General features: G+C 40.2%; 1 protein-coding gene and 1 long non-coding RNA gene across 5 annotated transcripts in view; both read right to left on the bottom strand.

Moving 5' to 3' along the window:
- shank2b (SH3 and multiple ankyrin repeat domains 2b) overlaps positions 1 to 24,030 on the bottom strand; it is a 305,670-nt gene that overhangs the window by 150,989 nt on the left and 130,651 nt on the right. For all 4 annotated transcript variants that reach the window (XM_040016691.1, XM_040016692.1, XM_040016693.1 and 1 more), the window contains exons 8-9: positions 22,399 to 22,515; positions 3,337 to 3,414 (exon numbers count right to left, since the gene is read on the bottom strand). In XM_040016691.1, the coding sequence (XP_039872625.1) occupies positions 3,337 to 3,414; positions 22,399 to 22,515 (195 nt within the window). The remainder of the gene's footprint in view (positions 1 to 3,336; positions 3,415 to 22,398; positions 22,516 to 24,030) is intronic.
- On the bottom strand, positions 18,816 to 20,471 carry LOC120724506. Its single transcript, XR_005693944.1, has 2 exons — positions 19,237 to 20,471; positions 18,816 to 19,040 (listed from the first exon to the last, which is right to left on the bottom strand). It is a non-coding gene; the product is annotated as an uncharacterized LOC120724506 (long non-coding RNA).

Raw genomic sequence — 24,030 nt, 5'->3', positions numbered from 1 at the left:
CAACATGTCTAGTGGCTGCATGTTGTTTTACTGTTGAGCCTGCTGTCAGAAGAGAAACTGCTTTTACAACAGATTTCTGCCTGTATGTTTTCCTGATATCTGCTGGAAAGCTACAGAAAAAAATCTAGCTCTTGAGCTCTGAAGGAATTACACCAAAACCTGACAGCTGAGGAAGCATGATATCATGCTGCTATTAAACAAAGTCGCCAAATACAATCAAATGAGACTTAGTGTATTAGCTACACAAGAGGTTTGTCTGATGTATTGGCTAATGCTGAGAACAGCTCATGTCACGGTCCTGCAAACCCCAAATATTTAGTTTTAGGTTTTTTCCCCCGCATATATATTTCTCAGGATCAACTTCGGTGTTTGGCATAGATTTTCCAAACATTCCAGCTGTAACCCGAGTTAGGCAATATTTGATTGGATGATGCTGATAGAAAATACTGTCCAAGGCTAAGCATTGGTGTAGTCAGTCTCCAACAGCAACCAGTGACCTCAAGAAAAACTAAGGCATGTGTCAAAAACTGCAGTGCCTCGGCCACGTGAGGCTTGCTTCACCTCTGAGTCACCCCTACAGAGCTCCATGTTAAAATGTCCAACACACAGCAGAGACAAACAGCCTACTACACAATTAATCACAACTGTAAGTGAGGTAATTTTTTTTATAATCACAGGTTTGAATTGAATTAAGGATTAAACTTATATAATAACTACTAAGATGTGGCCGCTTGCTTTTCCAGTTTTTTGCACTCAGCTCTGTAAAGAAAAACACAGATTTTCCCCAAGTAAGTAGCTGGCTGGTCAGTTTTAATGTAGCTGATAGATCCATTGGTTTATCTTCTCAAAAGACAAAAGGAAAGGAAAAAAAATCTCCAAACAGTCAAACTGCACTGTGATTATGTGATAAATTTAACAAAAAGGATAAGTAAATCCTTTTTGAAAATAAACCCTTTACCTACTAAATTGTGTGTTTACTTTCCACCGTTGTGAGGAAAACGTATTTGTTGGTTGAGCAGCAGAGTTAGGTGTGCGGTTTGCGCCCATGGAAAACTTGCCAATGCCAAAAAGTTTATTCTGCTACGGACTCTTGTTTGGAGCTTCTGGTGCCCAGGTGCACTCACTCAGGTGCCTGATTAGAACCTGTGAGCACAGACCCTGCTAGAGCGGTCAGTTGGTGTCTGCTCCAAGCACGCCACGCTTGACTGATCTGGATAGGGCCCGTGCCACAGAGCAACTTCATGTTGCAGCATTATTATTTGGAGAGAGATCCAGTACCATCTCCAAAGTGTTCAAAGAAAGAAAAAATCAACTAAATGCCATTTCCTTAGTTTTTGTGCTCGATTCTTATATTGTCTGCCTCCAGTATATTACCATACTGACTACTGTTGATGTTCTCTTAGTGATTAGATGCAGCCGGAGCATTAACAGCCCTGTGTGAAAAACAGACTCCATTTAAGTGGAAATACTCTATGGGTTGCTATTTCGAAGATTCTTTAAAAAGGAAAAGCACAAGAGGTAATCTGATCGAGATAGTGAGTGCGGGCTAAATACATATTCTTAGCAAACAAATAAAAAAAGCCTGCCTTGTCATAACAGAGTTACATAAGTCAGAGAGTTTTCACATCTAGTAATGCTTCAAACTCCGTATTACTCCATGTTTGTCTTGTGCCTGAAATTCTAAGGATTTATGGTCTTATGTTGGTGACCATTTGCATAACTCTTTGGCTATGCAGACAGAAGGACTGTGGGAACCAAAGCACAACCCGAGCAGGATTCACTACAAAGAGGAAGAAACACAAAACCACCCATTAAAGGAAAAAAAACAAAACAAAAAAAGTCAGACCATGGCTGCAGTGAGCCATTTTATTGTTTGAAACGCTAAAAAACAAAGTTTATTTTATGACTTCTTTCTTCTCTGCAGCAAAAAGCTAAGCAAAGAAGCAACGACAGCACAAATGTGGACAAAACAGTCTAGACCACATGTTTGTGACACCGCTCGTTCTTGACAGACACACAGGTTCACTCGGTGTTTTTGCTGGCATAAAAAAATCAAAATCATCACGTTCAGTGGAACCCTAGGCCATCTTCAAAGTTAGGATACTTGGTCCACGAAAACATATTTATTCAAGTCATGCAGCCAATTTATTGCCTGCCTGCACCGTACCAAATCTCCTCACAGGGTGAGGGTTTTCTACATGTTTGTTTCAACATGAACAACACAAACAAAAAAGCATCACAAAGATAGAGAAAAAACTGCATATTAACAGCAACTCAGCTAAATCCAAAATCTAGGCTACAAACTAAGCTTCTTAGCTGAAAGCTCAAACTCTGACTAAAAACTTCGTTCGGCTCAGCCTCATTGCCTCTGAAGTGCTCACGCTAATAAAGCGCTCCACTGGAGTGGCTTTGGAGGACAGCTGAGGACCCTGTGGGACTGCCTTTCATAAACGCCTGCCTGAATATGGCTATTTTATAACTCGGGCGTAGGTTATGAGTCAAACATACCAGTTAGACAACTCTTACTGCTTCTTGGGATTTTTTATGGATTTGCTTGCTAAGGCATATACACTTCAAACACTGCAAACAGAAACATACAAATACACATGCGCTTGAATACCAGCTCAAGCCGCTGTGCACATACACTCCATGTTATGGAGGATAATCATTTCATCTGTCTTGAGAAAATTAAGGGGTTAAATGTTTTACCTTTGTGACTGATTGAACGAACTGAGGGATAAGTTGGAGGAACACAGACAGAGCTTGTTAAAGTTAGATGATTTTCATATTACATTTAAAGATCTCCAGTTAACCTAGTAACATACGCCAGGTTGCCAGAGATCTGTTTAGGGTTAGGGTTGTCTGTAATATTCACATATACGAATAAAAAGAAAAGAAAATAGCAATCTAATAAGAGAAGAGGGCCAAAATGCACGAAGAGTAACATTTTAAAATTTCTGATTTCCTTTAACGTGCAGCTAAGATGCAGTTTAATAGTAAAGCCTACCCAGGAGTTTGCTGGTGACCTGGTGGAAGTTACAAGTTTAAAGAAAAGAAACTAAATGAATAAACACGGTAAACTTTACACTGCATGCTGAGTTTTGGTTGTGCTCTGTCCTAACAATGTTTAATCACAAATGATCGAATATTGTCAAGAAAGCTATTTACATCCCTGGTTGCAGCTGACCTTGACCATGTTGCACCGTTGCCATGGTAACAAATGGGATGGAAAAAAATGTGCTGCTTCTGAAGACGGTTTCCCCAGGCTGAAAGCTGGAATCAATCTTCCATAATCACTTACACACAAACACTACTGAAGATTTTTTTTTACACTACCTGAAAAGGACTCTGGCTGTTGTAGTTCTTTACTTCCTTGTCAGCTCCACGAACTAGCAGCACTCTGGCACAGTTATCCTGTGGAAGGAAAAGAGAAAAATCACTCAAATGAAGCAGCTGACAACATCCCTAAGACAAGACTGGAACCCTTAAAGTCTCCTACTTTTGCTTTTTCAAAAAAAAGAAAAATAAGAAGATGATGGTTAAGCTTCCAGTAACATCAGCAGAATTTTCCAAAAGCATAGAGCAAGACCTGATCAATGACTGAGCATGCCGGCTCTTGCACAGGGATATACAGGAGGAAATAAGAAAAAGAACATCTAATACCTATCAGGAATGGAGCTTCAGTGTCTCTATTGCTCCACTCAAAGAGAAAGAGGGAGTGAGGGTGAGAGAGAGATGGAAAAACAAAAAGAGAGAGAGGAAGAGAGAGAGAAGAACAGAGATGGAGAGTGCTGAGGGGTTTGAATCTGCTGCACAAATCGCCCACAAAGTGCTCAACCACGCATGCACTGAGCACACACACATGCATATAAATACTTTTTTTAGATCCACAATAAGCTATTGAGAGTTGAAAAATCAGTCACACAGATACTGATACAGAAGCATAATCTGTACTGTAAAGTCGGCATTACAAATATTTCTCTGATTAGACGTTCAGCCTCTTATTTTAAGACATGCACGAGTTCTATTTTTACTCATTTCCATCTGGTGTGTAGTAACCCCACGACAACATCTATATAAGCTGAATTTACATGTAGCTGTACGTGTGGTACATTTTAGAGCTGTGAAGGAAAGCAGGGCTATCAGAAGACAACCAGAAGCAAGGAACGAAGCAGATGTACGGCCTGGGGAGGCAGAGGGATGGTGAGAAAGGTCACGTCGAAAGTCAATAATTCTGAGCTAATCCCGTTTGTTGCAGTTTGGATGCCATGGAAACTTCAACTACCGATGGATTTTTACTCTGCATCGCCTGTAATGTGAGGAAGATGAAGGTGAATTCTCACTTAGGTTTTAGGTTTTCATTTATGCACTGGAACCTGTTCTATCCATCTCTCGAGCAGCAGTGACAATTAATACAAACTTATGATGCACAGCATCACAGTCCAAAAAAAGATTGATCCAAATAACCCCCCTCTGCTTCACAGACACTGAAGATGTTATCAATCTTTATTTTTCCAGATCCCCAGTTTTAGGAGATGAGACTGAAGTATTCTTTATTTTTATTGTCATCGACAAATAGAGAGACGACCAAAAGAATCAAATAACAATTGCTCTCTCTCTTTCTGTCTGTCAGCACTTAGCATCATCAGGAAGAGGGAATGTGAGAAGCTTAAGAACTACCCACAGAAGAAGAGCTCGAGATGTGGAAGGTGAAGGCTACAGTGTTACCCAAACTAAAGTGACCACTAAACTGTCCGAGTGGCTTCAGCAGATCTCAGGAATGACATCATAGATCTGTGTCCAGAAGAGAGACAGCAGGGACAGCAGAGGTACCGTGCAGGACCCTCAAGCTAAAAAAACATCAACTGCAGTTTAAAAAGAGAAATAAGTAAACAAAAAAAACGAGTTAGGAATACAGAATTTGTTTTCTGACAATGGTGATTCTACTCCTCCTTTTCAATTCAAGTAACAAAGTACAAATACTTAAAATAAATAGCAAACAGGAGAAATATATACAAAAATAAGAGAAAGCTACACATTAGAGTACAAAATAGTGGCAAAGTGATTGGAAGTAGTGCAAAGAAAAGACTTGGTCTGCACAGTGTCTGTGTGTGAGTGGCCTGAGTGAGTCAGGTTACTCAGACCATGGCTTCAGTTTATGCTAACAGTTCAAATGGCCCAGGGGAAGAAGCTGTTTGTAAGTCTGGAGGTGCGGACTAGTGATGTGTCGGTCGCGAACGAAATGGCTGTTAGAGCCGGGTCTTTGACGTGAACGACGCGAGCCGGCTCCTTATCGCGAGCCGTAGGTTTTTTTTTTTTCTTTCTCTCACCCTCTCTCTCGCACTTTTTTCCCCGCTTCACTCTGCACGCGAGCCTTGTGCTTTGCTCTGAGCAGAGGGGGGAGGGGCGGTAGTTACACTCACAGTAGCACAGGAACAGAGCGGGAGGGAGAGAGAGAGAGAGCCAGGGACAACAACGTCACATTAGAAAGGTATAGTAATCATCCAAAACTATTTTCATTTGCAGATGATAAAGGATTCAGAAAGTTTATTCATGCAGGCCCATATGACAGAGAATGTGCATCTTCTTTTTGTTTTCATATTTTAATTTATATTTAATTGTGTTGTGGTTTGCAGTGTTTTGTGTTGTTTCACTTTAAATTTGTTTAAAAGGAAAAAGCTGAAATTTTAAATAGTTAAAAGTTGAAATGTGAATAGTTGATTTTTGTATTATACGACTTATTTATTACATTTTATGTGGAGTGAATAAATAAAAGTATATTTACGGTGGCCCCTTGAGACAAAACACGTACAAAAGACAACAGAAGTGCTCCAGGATGCTAGGGGGCAGTGTTGAGCTTTTGTTACCTAGAGGCTACACAAGCCAGCAAGTACCAACGACCGGATTTGGTGTGTGGTAGTAACAGGTAAATAAACATTTGTTTAAATTATTTGAATATATATGAGTGCTTGTGTATAAATACACAAACAATACACATATGCTTTCAGTTGTGTAATTTAAGTGATCTAGGTAGCTCTGTTTTGGAAGTTCAGTTAAAGCTAGAAATGTGCTTTGGAGTTTGTACGTGCTTTGTCTTTATGGGCCACCACATATATTTATATATAAACATATATAAATAAAACCACTTTTTTACATTAGTAATTCCTTTTGTGCATAATTTTATATTATTGTTAATAATAAATTAATTAAGGCAACAAAACAACCTGAAGAGCCGGTTCGGAGCCAAAAGAGCCGGTTCTCTAAAAAGAGCCGGAAATCCCATCACTAGTGTGGAACCTGATTAACATGAGGTGCTGAGCAGAGGGCAGCGGGTCAAACAGCAGGTGGGCGGGGTGCAAGTGGCCACGTTTGAGCGCCCTGGTTCTCCTGAGATGCAAGGATTGGCAATGGCCTCCAGGAGTGGCAACCAATTATTTTTTGGGAGGTGCTAATTAGCCTCTGCGTAGCCTTCCTGTTCTCAGTATATATCAAACACGCAGTCAGCAGGAGAGCACGCTCTCCACTGAGGAGCGGTAGAAGGCCAACAGCAGCTCTCTCTCACATGGTAAGAAACCTCGGAGTGTTTTTGGATAGCTCTCTTAAATTAGAGAAACAAGTGTCCTCAGTGGTAAAAAATAGCTTCTACCAGTTACGTTTGATATCAAAGGCGAAGCCCTATCTTCCATTGAAAGTACTTGAAAAACGTATTCATGCATTTATCACCTCTAGACTGGACTACTGTAACTCTTTATACCGGGGCCTCAATCACTCTTCTCTCTACCGTCTGCAGCTAGTTCAAAATGCTGCTGCACGCCTTCTAACAGGTTCTAGAAAGTATGATCACGTCAGCCAAGTTCTAATTTACACTGGCTCCCTGTCAAATACCGCATACCGTTGCCTTTTAATGTCTCGCTGTTTTTTTGCTGATTGTTAAGCACTTTGATCAACCCTGTTGTTTTAAAATGTGCTATATAAATAAATAAACCTTTCTTGATGAGGCTCTGTGTTGGACAGGTGCACGGTGGCTGTGACGCTCATGGTCAGCGTTTGGTTACATCAAATATAGAAGAATAATTTGCATTTAAGTTGATGACACTTAGACTAATTTACTAAATTCCACTGTTGTAACATTTGTATAGTGTCTAGTATAAAGACAAAATCAAAAGTATACTGTTAGTGTAGGAAATGGAAATCAGCCAAGACAGCTGTGCAACACCCACTTCAAACATGAAACATCTGCTTACATCTTGTTGAATTCAGTCTAAATACACAGAGAGCAGCAGGTCAGCTGATCACAGCCTGTACACTAAGAAAATCTACTGAAGAGCTCTGATTCTTTTCCCCACGCTGAACCACTACAACCAATACTACGCTCCCACCACTGCTGAATGTGCGGTGCTCATTTTACTCTCTACAATGCAGGTAACAGAAAACAGTTGTTGTACTAATAGTATTTTATAATCATCTTTAATATAGCACAAGGTTCAGTTACTTTTGCATAAAAGTCGATGGTAGAAACGTCCTTCAAGGAACTACTTTTTCCTTTCTTAGCCTTTACTTTTGCACTTTTACACGAGTAAAGAAATTGATTCAGCGCTTCAGTTTTTACTGGAGTATTTTTCAACACAGATGTCTGTACTTCTGCTTAAGTAAGCATGTAAGTACTTTTTCCACGTCTGCATCTGACATGTATCGTTCCACTGTGTACTTTGCACGGTTGAAATGATGTTTTTACTCATCAGCAGCTGTGGAGTAATGCACATGATAATTTCCTTTGAAATATAGCTCAATCCTGACATGGAGAAAAAGCTGCTTTACATCTTCCATGCAACAACTATACTTAATTTTGCATATTAAAGAACATCATCAGCAACTTTATGCTGTCCTAAAAAAAAAGACTTTCTGTTCAAAGATGATGCTCAGTTTTTTAAACTTATCAGATCCAATTAAGCCAAAACACCTTACAGAAGTTAAACATGCAAACAATAAACAAGAGTTCAGGTCTTAGGAGCATCATGTGTTATGTGTTACGTAACTAAGTAAGTTTGACGTTTCAGTTTTCAGGGGAGGAAACATTTCATATATTTTTAAGCTCTTTAGTGACCAAATTCGGTTGAATCTACCTCGTCTGCACGTTGAAATTTGTATGACTGTAGTGATTTGATCTCTTCTCAACAACCAGTAACCTTCTGGTATTCACAACATAATGCAAAATGAAAGCAAACATTCATTTGTATCAATAACTTTAATATAACTCCTGAAACAAGTAAATGTCCAAGCTGTCCAAGCTACAGACATCCGTCTTAATAACTTTATCCAGGTCTCTAGGAATTATTGTAACTGTGACTTAAAGGAGAATAAAGTCCAGGTTGCTGCTTTTCTTATGTGTGTGCCAGGTGCCAAAAGGCTGATTCATCTGCCAAAGGTGTAACACCAGAACAGATGTGAGTGTGCCCTCATCCCCCAGGGGAGTCCAAGGTGACATCCACAAACAAACCTACACACACAAGATTATTTAAAAATAACAATCAATGAAAATATCATCAGTGATTTAATAATGCAACTTGTATTATGATTTCTGAAAATTATTATACATTATATATTATACATATGTACATCACAATATCCAGAAACATTATGCACACAGACTATACAGAATTTCTACAAATACAAATTTCTAATAAAACAGTTCACTGGGTGTAGGTACAGCTACAACACTTTACCCCACTCGTGGTATTTTACCCTTTGATGGCTCGGCGTTCAGTAGTGCTTCAATCCTATTCATTGTTTCGATTCAATAATGATGAATTTAAACATATTTTGAAGAGGCCTGAAATGTTTCCAGACGAAGTTCAACAAGATAAATCATGTTATCTCTAAGTCATGTTAGTGACATCATTTTAATCATGTTATCACAGTTCTTTCAACTCCTGCAGAAAAGCTATGTGGTAACATCTGAAATGATGAGACAGCATTTTAATCATTATTATAAAGGCTGTAGTTTGTAGCCATTGCTGCAAAATGATGTCAGTGTAACAGGGCTTGTTGGTGGTTTTAACAATTTGAGGTGTTTGAAGTTTTATTTATAGCTGTTCTCATCGAGACGACCCCTCCTAACTACAGTTTTATCAGTGAGGTCAGGGTGAGCAGGAGAGGAGGAGGGGGGGTCGCTGTCTTATTTAATGAATCATTTCAATGTAAGCAGCTATCTCCTGGAAGTTTTCAGTCTTTTGAATATGTGGCTTTACAGCTGAAGGCCCCATCCAAAGTTGTGTTTCTTAATGTTTACAGGCCTCCCAAATACTGCACAGACTTTTTTAATGACCTCAGTGAACTGCTGTCTGTGATCTGTGTTGATTTTGACTGTGTAATTATTGCTGGGGATTTTAACATTCATGTGGACAACCCTCAGGACAAAGGGACTAAAGACCTGAGTAACACTCTGGGCAACTTTGGGCTGACTCAGCATGTAACAGAGGCCACACACAATAGAGGGCACACTCTTGACCTACTGATCTCCAAAGGCCTGAGCATTTCAAAGGTTACTGTGTCTGATGTGGGCCTGTCTGATCATTACTGTGTTTTCTTTGAAAGTAAAATCTCAGCCCACACAAATATATCAACAGTGATCACAAAACGGTGTATAACTGAACACAGTAGTGCAATTTTTAACCAGGTCTTCCCATTAACACCTGACCTGCCCAGAGGGTCAGTCAATGAGCTCGTCAATAGCTTCAATGCTAACATGTTAAATGTAATGGACACTATTGCTCCCATTAAGGTGAAGGTTATCTCTGGAAGGAAAAAGTCTCCATGGAGAAACTCCACACTAGTGAAAAATGAAAAAAGAGAGTGTAGGAAAGCTGAGCGCAGATGGAGAAAAACAAACCTCCAGGTTCATTATGACATCTATAAAGAGAAACTTCACAATTATAATTTACAACTGAGGAATGCAAGGAGGTCCTACTTCTCTGACATCATCACTAAAAACAGCCATAATGCTCGGGTCTTATTTTCTACAGTTGACAGGCTAACAAACCCTCCTGTGTCAGTGGCAGCTGAACTTCATTCGACCATGGCCTGCAATGACTTTGCCAAATTCTTCACAGACAAAATCCAAAAGATTAGACAAGCAATTGGTACATCAACAGCAGATTCAGGATATGTACTGTGTCCACTGAAAAACTGTTTAAACACCATGAAACAGTTTCACCCTATTAACAGCAAAGACCTGGAGGACATCTTAGGTCAACTGAACTCCTCCTCCTGCTGTTTAGATGTCCTGCCAACACGTTTTTTCAAAAAGGTCTCAAAGACTTTAGAGTCAGACCTGTTACAGATCGTCAACTTTTCTTTATTATCAGGTGTGTTTCCAGAATCACTAAAAACTGCTGTAATCAAACCTATACTGAAAAAGGACAATCTTGACAAGACACAAATGAACAACTACAGGCCAATCTCAAATCTCCCGTTTTTAAGTAAGATCATTGAAAAAGCAGTTTCTCAACAGCTCAGTTACTTCTTAAAACAGAATAATTGCTACGATGCCTTCCAGTCAGGTTTTAGACAGAACCACAGCACTGAAACCGCTCTGACCAAAGTGTTTAATGACATATGTCTGAATACAGACAGTGGAAAAATGTCAGTCCTAGTTTTACTGGATCTCAGTGCAGCATTTGATACAGTTGACCACAACATATTACTCAAACGACTGGAGAACTGGACAGGTCTTTCAGGAACTGTACTAAACTGGTTCAAAACATACTTAGAAAACAGGAAATACTTTGTATCAATAGGTAACTTCACATCTGAGCAGACAAGTATCACATGTGGAGTTCCCCAAGGTTCCATCTTGGGACCCCTTCTGTTTAACATCTACATGCTCCCACTGGCACAGATTATAAACAACAACAAAATAAACTATCACAGCTATGCAGATGACACACAAATATATATCACAATGTCACCAGGAGACCGAGGCCCTGTACAGGCTCTTGGTAAATGCATTGAGGAAATCAATGACTGGTTGTGCCACAATTTTCTCCAGCTAAACAAAAACAAAACTGAGGTAATAGTCTTTGGCGCCAAAGAAAAACGATTACAGGTCACCAGAGAACTTCAATCTATACATCTAAAAACCACAAACCAGGCGAGAAATTTGGGTGTAGTGATGGATGCAGACCTAAACTTAGAAAAACACATTAAGACAATAACAAAGTCAGCTTACTATCACCTCAAGAATATATCAAGGATAAAAGATCTGATGTCTCAACAGGACCTGGAAAAACTAGTCCATGCATTCATCTTTAGTAGGCTTGATTACTGTAACAGCATCTTTACAGGTCGACCTAAAAAATCAGTCAGACAACTACAGCTCATTCAGAACTCTGCTGCTCGAGTCCTCACTAAGACCAAAAAAGTGGACCACATCAGTCCAGCTCTGAGGTCCTTACACTGGCTGCCTGTCCGTCAGAGGATAGACTTTAAAGTTCTGATGCTGGTCTATAAAGCTCTGAATGGTTTAGGACCAAAATACATCAATGACCTCCTGACCCAGTATGAACCATCCAGATCCCTCAGGTCATCTGGATCTGGTCTTTTATCAGTTCCCAGAGTCAGAACCAGACACGGAGAAGCTGCATTCAGCTTTTATGCTCCTAATATCTGGAACAAACTGCCAGAAAGCCTCAGATCAGCTGAAACACTCAGTTTATTTAAATCCAGGTTGAAGACTCACCTGTTCTCAGCTGCATTTGAATAAAACACCAAATCCACACTTTAAGCTTAAATTTCAAAACTTACATTTAACTACTGATTTTATCTACTGTTCTGATTTTATCTGTTTTGATTTTATATACTGTTGTTTGTTTGTTTGTTTGTTTGTTAATTAGTTAGTTAGTTTATTTGCTTGTTTTAATCAATTTTAAATCATGCTTTTTATTTGTTCTTGTTTCTAATGTCTCTGTAAAGCACTTTGAATCACCTTGTTGTTGAATTGTGCTATACAAATAAACTTGCCTTGCCTTGCCTTGCCTTATAAAGAGCACATTAGTTTACTAAAAATGGCAGCTAGCTAGTATTGCTGGTATGTAATATTTTCAAAAGCTAAAATGAGCCGACAACAGTGGGGCTACACCAGCGATACTAGCATTAGCTGTGTTAGCACCTTCAACAGGTAGTGTCCTCTGGTGCACACTGAGAGGATCAAATGTCCTTTTAACTGCAGTGTCCTTTCATATTCTTCATATATCCATGATGTAAATTTACGTGAGTGAATACTGAAGATAAATATAATTTTACAAGCACAAGGACTTTTTAAAAAAGGTCTGCTTAGCAGAGCTATGGGTGCAAAGAGCAGTGTAGAAAATTTGCTTCCTCACCTTTGCTAATTTGATGCAGTGTTGCCAACTCTTCAGTAAGGAAAATCTCTATTGGTTGTCCTAAAAATCGCTAGAAGTCGCTAAATGATGTCATCGCCTAATTTGCATAATTGGTCATGCTAATGTAATTGTAACCTATGTTGTTGGAGAGAGAAATAACATCGTGGAAGAGACAAAGTGAGTAAAAGCGTCCTAAATGCATTTAGAATTTATTTAGAACTACAAATTAAATTTCTTTTAGCAATTATTGTTTTTTTAATGTCACAATTCCAACCCTGCTCCTTTATCTGGGCCTGGACCGGCAAGTGACCCGAAATAGGCACTCTGGGAGAGTTACTTTGTGTGTGTGTGTGTGTGTGTGTGTGTTTATAAGTAGTTTTAAACCTTGTGATCCACAAAAAAGCATAACAGTAAAAGAAGAACTGACTGCGTTACAGTCAGTGCGGGAGCGGCGGCTTCGCTCATGCGCGATTCATTTGCATTTTGGACGCACAGGTGTGAACATCTCCTGTCCTGATAGCAGCGAGGGGAGGACTATCCTCCGCCTGTGAGCGCTTTGGCACGGGTGAGGTGCCAAAGCGCCGCTGCTTGTTGAGAGTAAGAGCTATAGGCGCTTTCAAGTCAAAAAGTGGTCATAAATAAGTCTCCAACAACACCAGAAAAGTTGCTAGATTTGTCGCTAGTCGCTTTTTAGAAAAAAAGTCGCTAAGGGGCTCTGAAAACTCGCTAAATATAGCAGCAAAGTCGCTAAGATGGCAACACTGATTTGATGGAGTTGGTGCCTCTTGAAAAATCCAGTATGTTTGGGCTTCGGTTTTCATGAGTGCAGTGCTGAATTGGTAATCTGATATACCGGGCATGGGTTTGACCGCGCACTGGGCGTACAAGCACTGACGGCATCCCATTTTGTCATTTTCATTACTGACACTGGATTGGCCAAACAAATCTCTCAGCGACTGGTCTCTCCCCTACCTTCGCTGCGTGCTCACGCAGCTTGTAGAAAAAGTTTAGTTTGGAAGAAGTGGAGCTGAAAAGCTGAGAGAAAACAATAAAAAGAAACTAATAATAGACCAACATGTTAACTGCCAGAACATTAGTACCGGCAACAGCTAGTAACCAGGCCTCACTGTCACATGAGTCTGCTGCTGTTAGCACTAGCTGTGGAGACATGACGAAGAGACAGAGGAAGATGAAATTAATGTGGTAACAAAACTAATTAGAAAGGAATTGATTGGAGGATTCGGGTAACATGAATGGCTACTTTGACCAACCAGAAGATGGTTTCATCCACCCCTGTTTTCCCCTCATAACAAGGGTGGTGTAAAAATTATCATCAAACAGTCTTTCTTCTCACACCAGTTCACCTCACTGTGCCTCAGAAGTCAAAAGGTTCCAAGGTTTTCCACTTCTTTAAAAATGACAGCAGCCAGGTGAATGGAAAAGAATAAATCCACAGGTAAAGAGAGACTAAAACATTGCTTTAGTTTCTCATTTGCAGATCAATGTCATATCTGTTTCCTTTGGTAAAGATTGGATTTAAAAGACAGTGATTTCTTACTTTGATACAAATAAATCAGTGGGCTGCTTTTTATTCAAAGCAGTACTTCTCTGCTTAACTGGCCCCACTCCAAGGTCAATGTGTTAAATGGTCTCAGATGACTGGCTTTACAAACAAGTGTTAGAGGGCACTGCTGACCTTTAGATAAAGAGTATAAAGATAGGTTTAAGCGGAGTGGTCTTTGAAATCCAATCTGTGCACATTCAGTTAGACTTATCAACAGATACGAGCTATTTTTTGCTACTCAGTACAAATCCCACTGCACTTGGAAGATATAAACATTTAAAAAATCCTCAAAATATATTTTCCACTTGTGTGCTTTTCTTGGGAGCTATTTGTAACAGCAGTGCGTGTGTGCCTATGTGTGTATTTATGTGCAAGCAAGTCAAAATAAGCTAGAATGTGTGCATGTTCAAGCTAATGAAGAAACATGCCATCCACTGTGCTTTGCTCAAGCCCATTCAGAAAAACAGCCACACTTGTTTTTGAAATTCAGATTATTGTTAAATTCAACTACAATTATCATCCTAGCAAGAGAACTAAAGAAACATCTTAGACGAGGGGTGAAGTGGCTCCACATCCAAGTAAGTGTATGTGCATGCCTCAGCCAACCTATTAAGTTGCAGTTTACGTCCATATCTCTTTCTGCTCCTGAGACATGATGTGGAATGATGAGGAGAACAGTGTTTTTGTAGATCATCACAGTGAAATTGACTTTTAAGCTTTTGTCCCATTTGTCATTTTTATCACATGGTAAATGAGAGACTGCCTAAACCATTGGCAATCAAGATAATAAGAGCCAAGAAAAGAAAAAGAAAAACTGAGAGGCTGCTACAGCTGCTGTCACAAATAATGTAGAGCTAAAAGTTACGATTTCAGGACGGTATACTCCTGGGATACACCAGGCGCCCATAGTTCAACATCAGAACATCATTTCCATGATGAAAAACTTGTAAAGAGACTGCTACAAAAGGGAAGGAAATCACACTGTATTCAGTTTGTATGCAGTCATAGCAGAACCGAAAACGGTGGAGTCAGCAACAAAAGCAGGAGTGCATATATTAGCACACAGGAGCACACAGCATTTAAAATAGTTAAATCAGTTCAGTGAGATACTGTAATGTACCTGTCAGCAGGAAATAGAGGGTTGCATTCACGTCCACCTTTTCTTTTCTTATTTTTTCCAGTTGAAAGCCTTTTATACAGTATAACAGAGAAATGATCATATACTGTATGCAACCATTAGGTTAAAACTGGTTAGGGCTGTCAGAGTTGGTAAATGGTATGATACTTACACAGGGCTTTTCTACTCTACTTGACAACATGCCTCATTCACCCACTCACACAAACACTTTTTTGTACACCTACACAACAAGTCAAAAGTTTGGACACACCTTCTCATATAACGGTTTTCCTTTATTTTCATGACATTGTAGATTCTCACTGAAGGCATATAGTAAGCAAAGAAGTGTGAAATGTTTTATATTTTAGATTCTTCAAAATAGCCACCCTTTGCTTTGGTTTTCTGCTTTGTTGCTCTCATTAAGGGAAGCTCATGAGGCTTCATGGGTGTAGAGGTCATCTGGTCACCTTTTCTGTGTTGTACAAAGACACGGTGGGTGGAACCAAAGATCTCAAATTTGGACTCATCAGACTTTTCACTGGTCTAATGTCCATTCCTCGTGTTTCTTTGCCCAAACAAATCTCTTCTGCTTGTTGCTTTTCCTTAGTCGTGGTTTCTTAGCAGCTATTTGGTCATGAAGGCCTGATTCATGCAGTCTCCTCTGAACCTTTGATGTAGAAATATGTCTGCTACTGGAACACTGTGTGGCATTTATCTGGGCTCTGATCTGAGGTGCTTGGGGCGGTCCTCATGTGAGCCAGTATTATTGTAGCTCTTGATGGTTTTTGTCAGTGTACTTGGAGACACATTCAAAGTTTCAGAAATTTTCCAGACTAACTGACTGACCTTCAGTTCTTAAATGTAATGATGGACTGTCATTTCCCTTCACTTAGCTGATTGGTTCTTGCCATAATATGAATTCTAACAGTTGTCAACTAGAGCTGTCAGCTGTGTACCAACCTGACTTCTGCACAACACAACTGATGGTCCCAACCCCATTAGGAAGGCAAGAAACTCCACAAATGAACCCTGATAATGCACACCTGTGAAGGGAAACAATTTCAGGGGACTGCATCATGACGCTTACTGAGAGAAGACCAAGAGTTTGCAGTGCTGTCAACAAAGCAAAGGGTGGCTCCTTTGAGGAATCTAAAATTTAAGACATATTTTCTCCAAACTCCGCCATGGCCAAGACCAAAGAGCTTTCGAAGGACACCAGGAAAAGTATTGTAGACCTGCACCAGACTGGGAAGAGTGCATCTACAATAGGCAAGCAGCTTGGTGTGAAAAAATCAACTGTGGGAGCAATCATCAGAAAATGGAAGACATACAAGACCACTGATAATCTCCCTCGATCTGGGGCTCCACGCAAGATCTCATGCCGTGGGGTCAAAATGATCATGAGAACGGTGAGCAAAGATCCCAGAACCACACGGGGGGACCTGGTGAATGACCTGCAGAGAGCTGGGACCAAAGTAACAAAGGTCACCATCAGTAACACACTACAACGGCAGCGAATCAAATCCCGCAGTGCCAGACGTGTTCCGCTGCTGAAGCCAGTGCATGTCCAGGCCCGTCTGAAGTTTGCCAGAGAGCACATGGATGATACAGCAGAGGATTGGGAGAATGTCATGTGGTCAGATGAAACCAAAGTAGAACTTTTTGGTATAAACTCAACTCGTCGTGTTTGGAGGAAGAAGAATACTGAGTTGCATCCCAAGAACACCATACCTACTGTGAAGCATGGGGGTGGAAACATCATGCTATGGGGCTGTTTTTTCTGCCAAGGGGACAGGACGACTGATCCGTGTTAAGGACAGAATGAATGGGGCCATGTATCGTGAGATTTTGAGCCAAAACCTCCTTCCATCAGTGAGAACTTTGAAGAAGAAACGAGGCTGGGTCTTCCAACATGACAATGATCCAAAACACACCGCCCGGGCAACAAAGGAGTGGCTCCGTAAGAAGCATTTGGAAGTCCTGGAGTGGCCTAGCCAGTCTCCAGACCTCAACCCCATAGAAAATCTGTGGCGGGAGTTGAAAGTCCGTGTTGCTTGGCGACAGCCCCAAAACATCACTGCTCTCGAGAAGATCTGCATGGAGGAATGGGCCAAAATACCAGCTACTGTGTGTGCAAACCTGGTAAAGACCTATAGTAAACGTTTGACCTCTGTTATTGCCAACAAAGCTTATGTTACAAAGTATTGAGTTGTATTTTTGTTATTGACCAAATACTTATTTTCCACCCTAATTTACATATAAATTCTTTACAAATCCTACCATGTGGATTCATGGATTTTTTTTTCACATTCTGTCTCTCACAGTTGAAGTGTACCTCTGGTGCAAATTACTGACCTCTGTCATCATTTTAAGTGGGGGAACTTGCACAATCGGTGGCTGACTAAATACTTTTTTGCCCCACTGTATTTATCTATTGATAAATAACTCTACATATGGAGGCAAATTGTGAACATTGTAGTGAAGAAATTAATACTTTGAGTTTTTTAATAAAATGCACCCCATTACCTGGCGTGGTAATGCAAACATTGCACAGCAGTTAAAGTGTATACAAAGTGAAGAGTGATTTTATATTTCGACCAGATGTTACAAGAATAACTAACAATAATAATGCTGCAATTGTTCAATTTCAAAAGCTGTATGTGTGAAAGTTTTTTAAGTGTCCACATGCAGTTGCTTGGGTTGGCTTAATTGGTGATTTTAATTAGCCATAAGTGTGGCATGTGAATTTGAATAGCTGTCTGTCCCTGTGTGATAATCCAGTGACATGTCCTCACACTATGGCAGCTGGGACAGGCTTCTTGAAATCTATTTTTCATTGTTACAAAGGTTTGGTCTGCGTCCGAGCATCCCATGACGTAATTAATATGCGACATGAACGCTGCAACAAAGGTGGACATCAAGGCAAGAATATACCTGCTGTTCGGTCTGTGGCTTCTCGTCAGACTCGGGGATCATGGCGGTGTTTTTTGTGGCCATTTTCCCCGTTTCTGGGTTTCAAAAAATTTGGTTCACATATTCGGAACCCCGGCCGAGCAGGTACTTTTTAATACCTGGTACCAGGTGGTATGACGTAATGGAAAAACCCTGAAAACCATGGTGAGCCATGGCAAGTCGATCTGAGTAGGACACTTTGAGAACCTTGGCTATTTATCCAATTATACACAGCAAAATCTCCAGTGTTAAATTAATACTGGAGAGTGTTTATATGGGTCCACACCTCTGAGTGTTAAATACAACACTGTTGAGTGTTAAATTAACACTGTTGACAGTGTTATATGTTTAAAAGTAACCTAGTCAGTTTTGAAGATTAACAATGGCTAACACTGAGCAGTGCTGATTTTCTAACACTGGAAAATAACTCAAAATGTTAGAAATATTCCAGTGTTAGAAAATCAGCACTGCTCAGTGTTAGCCATTGTTAATCTTCAAAACTGACTAGGTTACTTTTAAACATATAACACTGTCAAAAGTGTTAATTTAACACTCAACAGTGTTGTATTTAACACTCAGAGGTGTGGACCCATATAGACACTCTCCAGTGTTAATTTAACACTGGAGATTTTGCTGTGTAGGCTGTTTTACAGAAGAAAAGATTCCCCAACCCCCAAATTATAGAGCAAGTTAATGAGGAAACAGAATCGACATTATATAGCAAACTTTAGTCTCAGTGACTGCTCAGACCAAATTCGGACCACATGTCACATTCAATCATAGATTTATAAGCTTCTTTTTGATTTTTCTCAGCGCATCACCCTGCAGATGAATGTTTGCTGTGGCACTGATTTGATACCAGATGCCTTCCCATGTGTCTGGGTTTGGGACTGGTGTAGCAGATTTCAAATGGTTGACTGCGTTGTGACGACAGACACAGACTGGCTGGAAACTGGATTTATTTCTAAAAGACAAAGTGCAGCAGCAAAATCAGTGTCACACAGCAACAGCAGGCCTCTCCTCATCCCTGTTTAGCACAAGTAAGGACCACATAAACGGATGGTGTAACAGATAAAACGCAGTTCCAATTACTATTTTTCTCGTTCAAAGCAATCAAAAACACTTTGGGAGCTTTTAGCCATAAGAACTAATACTTAGCAAAGAAAAATAAACCAAATTTAAACGTATAATTTAGAGGAGGAGCTACAGAAAGTGTGCCTCACCAGTGTGGAGTCCATGCAGCTCTGGCTGGGAAACCCCACACATGCAACATGTTTACAAGTGGCGTCACACTGATTAATGCCCCACTTCAACAGTGACACGTGGAACCTTAGTTTTACATAAATTAAATTTACACAATAAAAAAATAAATAAACTATATACAATACAGTTTTGAGAATGTTCACTCTCAGTATATTATATCTCAGCTACACTGGCACTCAGAGTACATTGGTTTTGGGCCCCCTAGATTATGTCTTGAAATCTTTTGCACATAAAGAAAACTATCACACCACAGAGCCACACTCTATATTACTACAGCACTTTATTCCCTTTATCTGTCTCACATCCAAGGCCAGTTTAGAATGATCAATTAACTTAATGTGTACACGGCTGCCCAAAGGTGAACAGAGGTAGTGTATGTACAAATTTCATCTGTTCTCTGCAATCCTTCCTCCAACCACAAGCATCACCACCCCAACAACCGCACTCCAAACCCCACTGACAACTTCACTATGCATATGGTTCATATACTGATATGGAGTTTTAAGCTGTTGTCCATAAAGAACACAGTCTCTTGTAAAAATAACAGGAAAGCTGAAAGGATTTAAATAGTCACCTTTCATTTGAAAACTAACTCTTTTTAAATGCTTAGAACATATTGGTTAGGTCCAAGAACTGCTACTGAAAAATTCTTTGTAACAGAGTAGCAGAATTATTTGGAGCTTACAATTTAGAACTGATAAATGTACAACTTCTGACAAAATTCACACGTAATTCTCTGGATGTGTTGGTGGTCAAATCATTAAACATCTGAAATGTGCTAAATGAAAACTAATCCCTCTTCATAGCTTTCAGTGTTATCTGTCATGTAATGGAGAACTGTATACCTCTCACACAGAACTGGCAGACTCGAAAATGAACTTTTTCATCAAGACTGGAAAATGTGAAATGATTATCATTAAATTTAGGCTATGAAGACATAAGAAGTACAATGTAACTAAATTTCCCATTGCACTAATCTTATGAGCCTGTCATTGGAGTTGGGGAATGGTTCATATGTCTTTTTTCTTGTTCTGCAATCAGCTGACTTCAGTGCGTGTGCATTAAGGAGAAACGAGCTGTCTGCAGCTTCTGAGCAGTAATGAATATTACTTAAAGCTTTATTAAATGGTAAATGGCCTGTATTTATATAGCGCTTTACTAGTCCCTAAGGACCCCAAAGCGCTTTACACATCCAGTCATCCATCCATTCACACACTGGTGATGGCAGCTACATTGTAGCCACAGCCACCCTGGGGCGCACTGACAGAGGTGAGGCTGCCGGACACTGGCGCCACCGGGCCTTCTGACTACCACCAGTAGGCAACGGGTGAAGTGTCTTGCCCAAGGATACAACGACCGAGACTGTCCAAGCCGGGGCTCGAACCGGCAACCTTCCAATTACAAGGCGAACTCCCAACTCTTGAGCCACAATCGCCCCAATTATTAAATGAAAGGACAGCAATACGATGGTGCAAAGTACACCCAGGACATAAAGAACTATCCACTTCCGCTGACATGATATAAACTCTTTCAAGCACTAGCACTAGCATGGACAGCATGCTTACACAAAATGGCAAATATTCCAGAATGATGTTAAAGCTGGAATATTGTATCACGGCAAAGCGTGTAATAAACATGCTGGTAAACCATTTGTACTTGAAATGGACATGCATACTGAATTTGCAGTACCAGCAGGGGGAGCCAATATTTAAAGCCAAGAAGTCGCTAATGACCAAGTAATGTCAGTGTCACTTTGTCATTTAAACAATTACGCTAGGTGGATAATGTGTGTTTTCATGTAAATGTCTCAGTGACGTCTCTCTAAATGCTTTTCCATGTTCTTTGGAATTAGCTTGAAACAAAATAGCCACCTCTACTTGTACTGGAGCATATTCCAACTTAAGCATGCTTTCCCATCTCATGCTAATGAGAAGCAAAGCACGACATACACAGGGTGGGCATTAGACCCTTTGCCGTGATACTGAGTTGAGACCAGCCAGCTGCCAGAGCTTGAACGTCAACGGGTACAGAAGCAGTAATGACAAGTCAGGTTTGTAGCTTCATAGACAACGTTTTTGTTCCTTTGCTGTTAAATACGTTTTGAGCTTGTTGCTTTTATTTTTGTGTTCTTGAACAAAAATATCCAGTTTTTCCTCATTAGGACAGAGATTTGATTCACTTAACTTATAATTATGTGACAATGCATCTCAGCCATCTTACAGAGTAATGCAAAACTAATGTAATACAACACAACAGTCACAACATTAATGCGCATTTAAAATGAAAGTTATCCAGATTCACAAACCACAAAAATGTGGGATCAACCAATCCGAATAGCAGATGGATTTCAAAATAAGCCATGGCTGTAGGTGCAGCACCAGGAATATACCAACCACAGAACACACAAAATACACACTCAATGTGTGTATATAGAATAATTAACCTACACGTTTAGATCAGATACCATCCCTGATGCAATCCCAAAGGATTGTGTCTTTGGCTGGAAACACAATTTTTACTCACAAATTTAACACAAATGGAGACGCCAGGCATAAAGCAAAAGTAACCCATGCAAAATAGACGACTGATGGTTTAGCTGCAAACTTTTGCAAATGCCGCAAATGCCGCAAATTTTGCAGCATTTAGGTGCATTTAAATATTGCACTTCCTCTCTCTTTCACCACAACTTTGTCTCTGATCTAGAGGGTGCACGTACACATTTACTTGTGCCTCTGATGTGCCTGTTATAGAAACTGTGATGAGAGCATACTGTCTGTGAGTGAGTCACACCTAATGTGTGGATTCTGGCCAAATCACTCCTTTACTGTTTCACACAGGGAAAGAGGTTTGGAAAGTTTTTTCCCTTAATAAATGAAATCATCATTTCACACCTATTTGCATAGGTTATCTCTGACTAATATTAAAAATCAGGAACGGGGCAAAAATGTTTTTACGGCACTGTGTGCCTGCACGTATGAATAAGACAGAGTGGCAAAAATGTTAAAATGCCAAAAAAATACCCTGAAAATGGATTTGAATAAGAAATCAATATTAAATCTACATTAACCCTAATAGAGCTCCAGTTCATGAACTGTCAACATATGTAATCGCCCACGGCTCACCTGGTTGTATAGGGCACAGATGTGTAGAGCAGCATTTCCCGAGGCATTCTGGGCGCCCATGTCTGCTCCATAGAACAACAGATGCTCCAGGTGCTGCACATGGCCATGACGACAAGCCTGCACATACACAAAAAAGTCAATTGACGCTTCCACTCGAGAGAAGTTGCAGTAAAATGCCTCCAACACTAGATGTCAGTGTGCTGCAAAGGAGATAACATCAAAATGAGACGCAGCTGTACCCTCAGTTTGAACCCAGTCATGAAAAGATGGAAGGATAGGATGAGAGGAGGAAGGCTTAAATAAATCTGATAGCAAATCAAAATGCAACAGAATGTACAAATGAAGCCATCTGGTGTTAAAAAACAGACTGAGGAGGAAGTTACTGCGCTCATGAACCAATTTCCTCGTCAATATCAGTGAAGTTGGGAGTTATAGTGACGGGTGCCAGTTATTGTGTGAGGAAGAGCTTATTGTGAAATGGCCTATTTACTCTGGAGCTTCTTTGAGAGACTGATGGGTCTGTCAGAGGAGAAGATCAATAACTGCTCATCAACTAAAGCATGTTACAGTGAAAAGGAATTCATTATTACAGTATTCAGTATCACGCTTCTAAACCCTTTCACTGGGCTCATCTTTTTGTCGTTTTTGTAACATATAATATTGAAAAGCCTAGAGCACGTGGTCCTGTGCACGTGTTCAGAATTTTGAAAAATTGTTTCAAAATTCACCAAATTTGTTTTGAATAAAGACTTGACACAGGAGCCAACACTCATGGGAAATCCAACAAATACAATAAGGAAAATGGTCTGGGAAGCATTGGGGACTCATGTCCAGCCCTGAGATCTCATATGAAATCTGGCACTAAACAAGCTCATAAACATTTTTCTGTATTAAATGTTTTGCTAAGTGAAGAATCCTAATATTACAAGTTTTACCATCATAACATACTTACATTACCTAAAGTAGTCACTATGTAGAGTGGCCTTATTCAGAATGACCAGTTTTATACCACTGCTGCAGCTGCAGATAACCTAAATTACACACACACACACACACACACACACACACACACACACACACACACACACACACACACACACACACACACTGATACTGTGCCTGCATTAGGCTGGAGCCACTCTTTGGGGGTTATGGCTCAAAAACACTCCTATTACCAACTGCTCCTGATGTTACTTCAGCTCCTGGTACTTGACTTTTTTCCAGTGCTTCTTCATTCTGATGTTGCTGTGTAATGTCTGCTGGGTTGTCACATCTATTGCAAATTCTATCTTCTGCTCCTTGTCAGCTGCCACTGTGACTGGTTTGCCAGCAGCTCCTCTTCTCTCTGGGGTCCCACAGGATCTTAGCCCCGCTGTTCTCAACCATCTTTGGTGGTGTCTCCTATCAGGAATTGGGGATATCCTAATCCACATGTGCCGCAGATGTTCCGGTGCACTTTTGCATCCACTTGATTGTTCCTCCCAGTGAACGCTGAGAGGCAGATTACATCCTACTACTATTTGCTGAATACTCTCTGTGGCACCTTTGCACAGCCTGAACTTGGGTCTGTCAGCTGTGGTAATTCAATTCAATTTCATTTATTTAGCACCAAATTACAACAACAGTTGCCTC

This window comes from Simochromis diagramma, unplaced genomic scaffold (genome assembly GCF_900408965.1).
Source record: "Simochromis diagramma unplaced genomic scaffold, fSimDia1.1 OVJJ01000692.1, whole genome shotgun sequence".
In the NCBI taxonomy this organism is placed as follows: Eukaryota; Metazoa; Chordata; class Actinopteri; order Cichliformes; family Cichlidae; genus Simochromis; species Simochromis diagramma.
The sequence above is the reverse complement of the archived record's forward strand: the minus strand, read 5'-3'. Positions and strand labels throughout refer to the sequence as shown.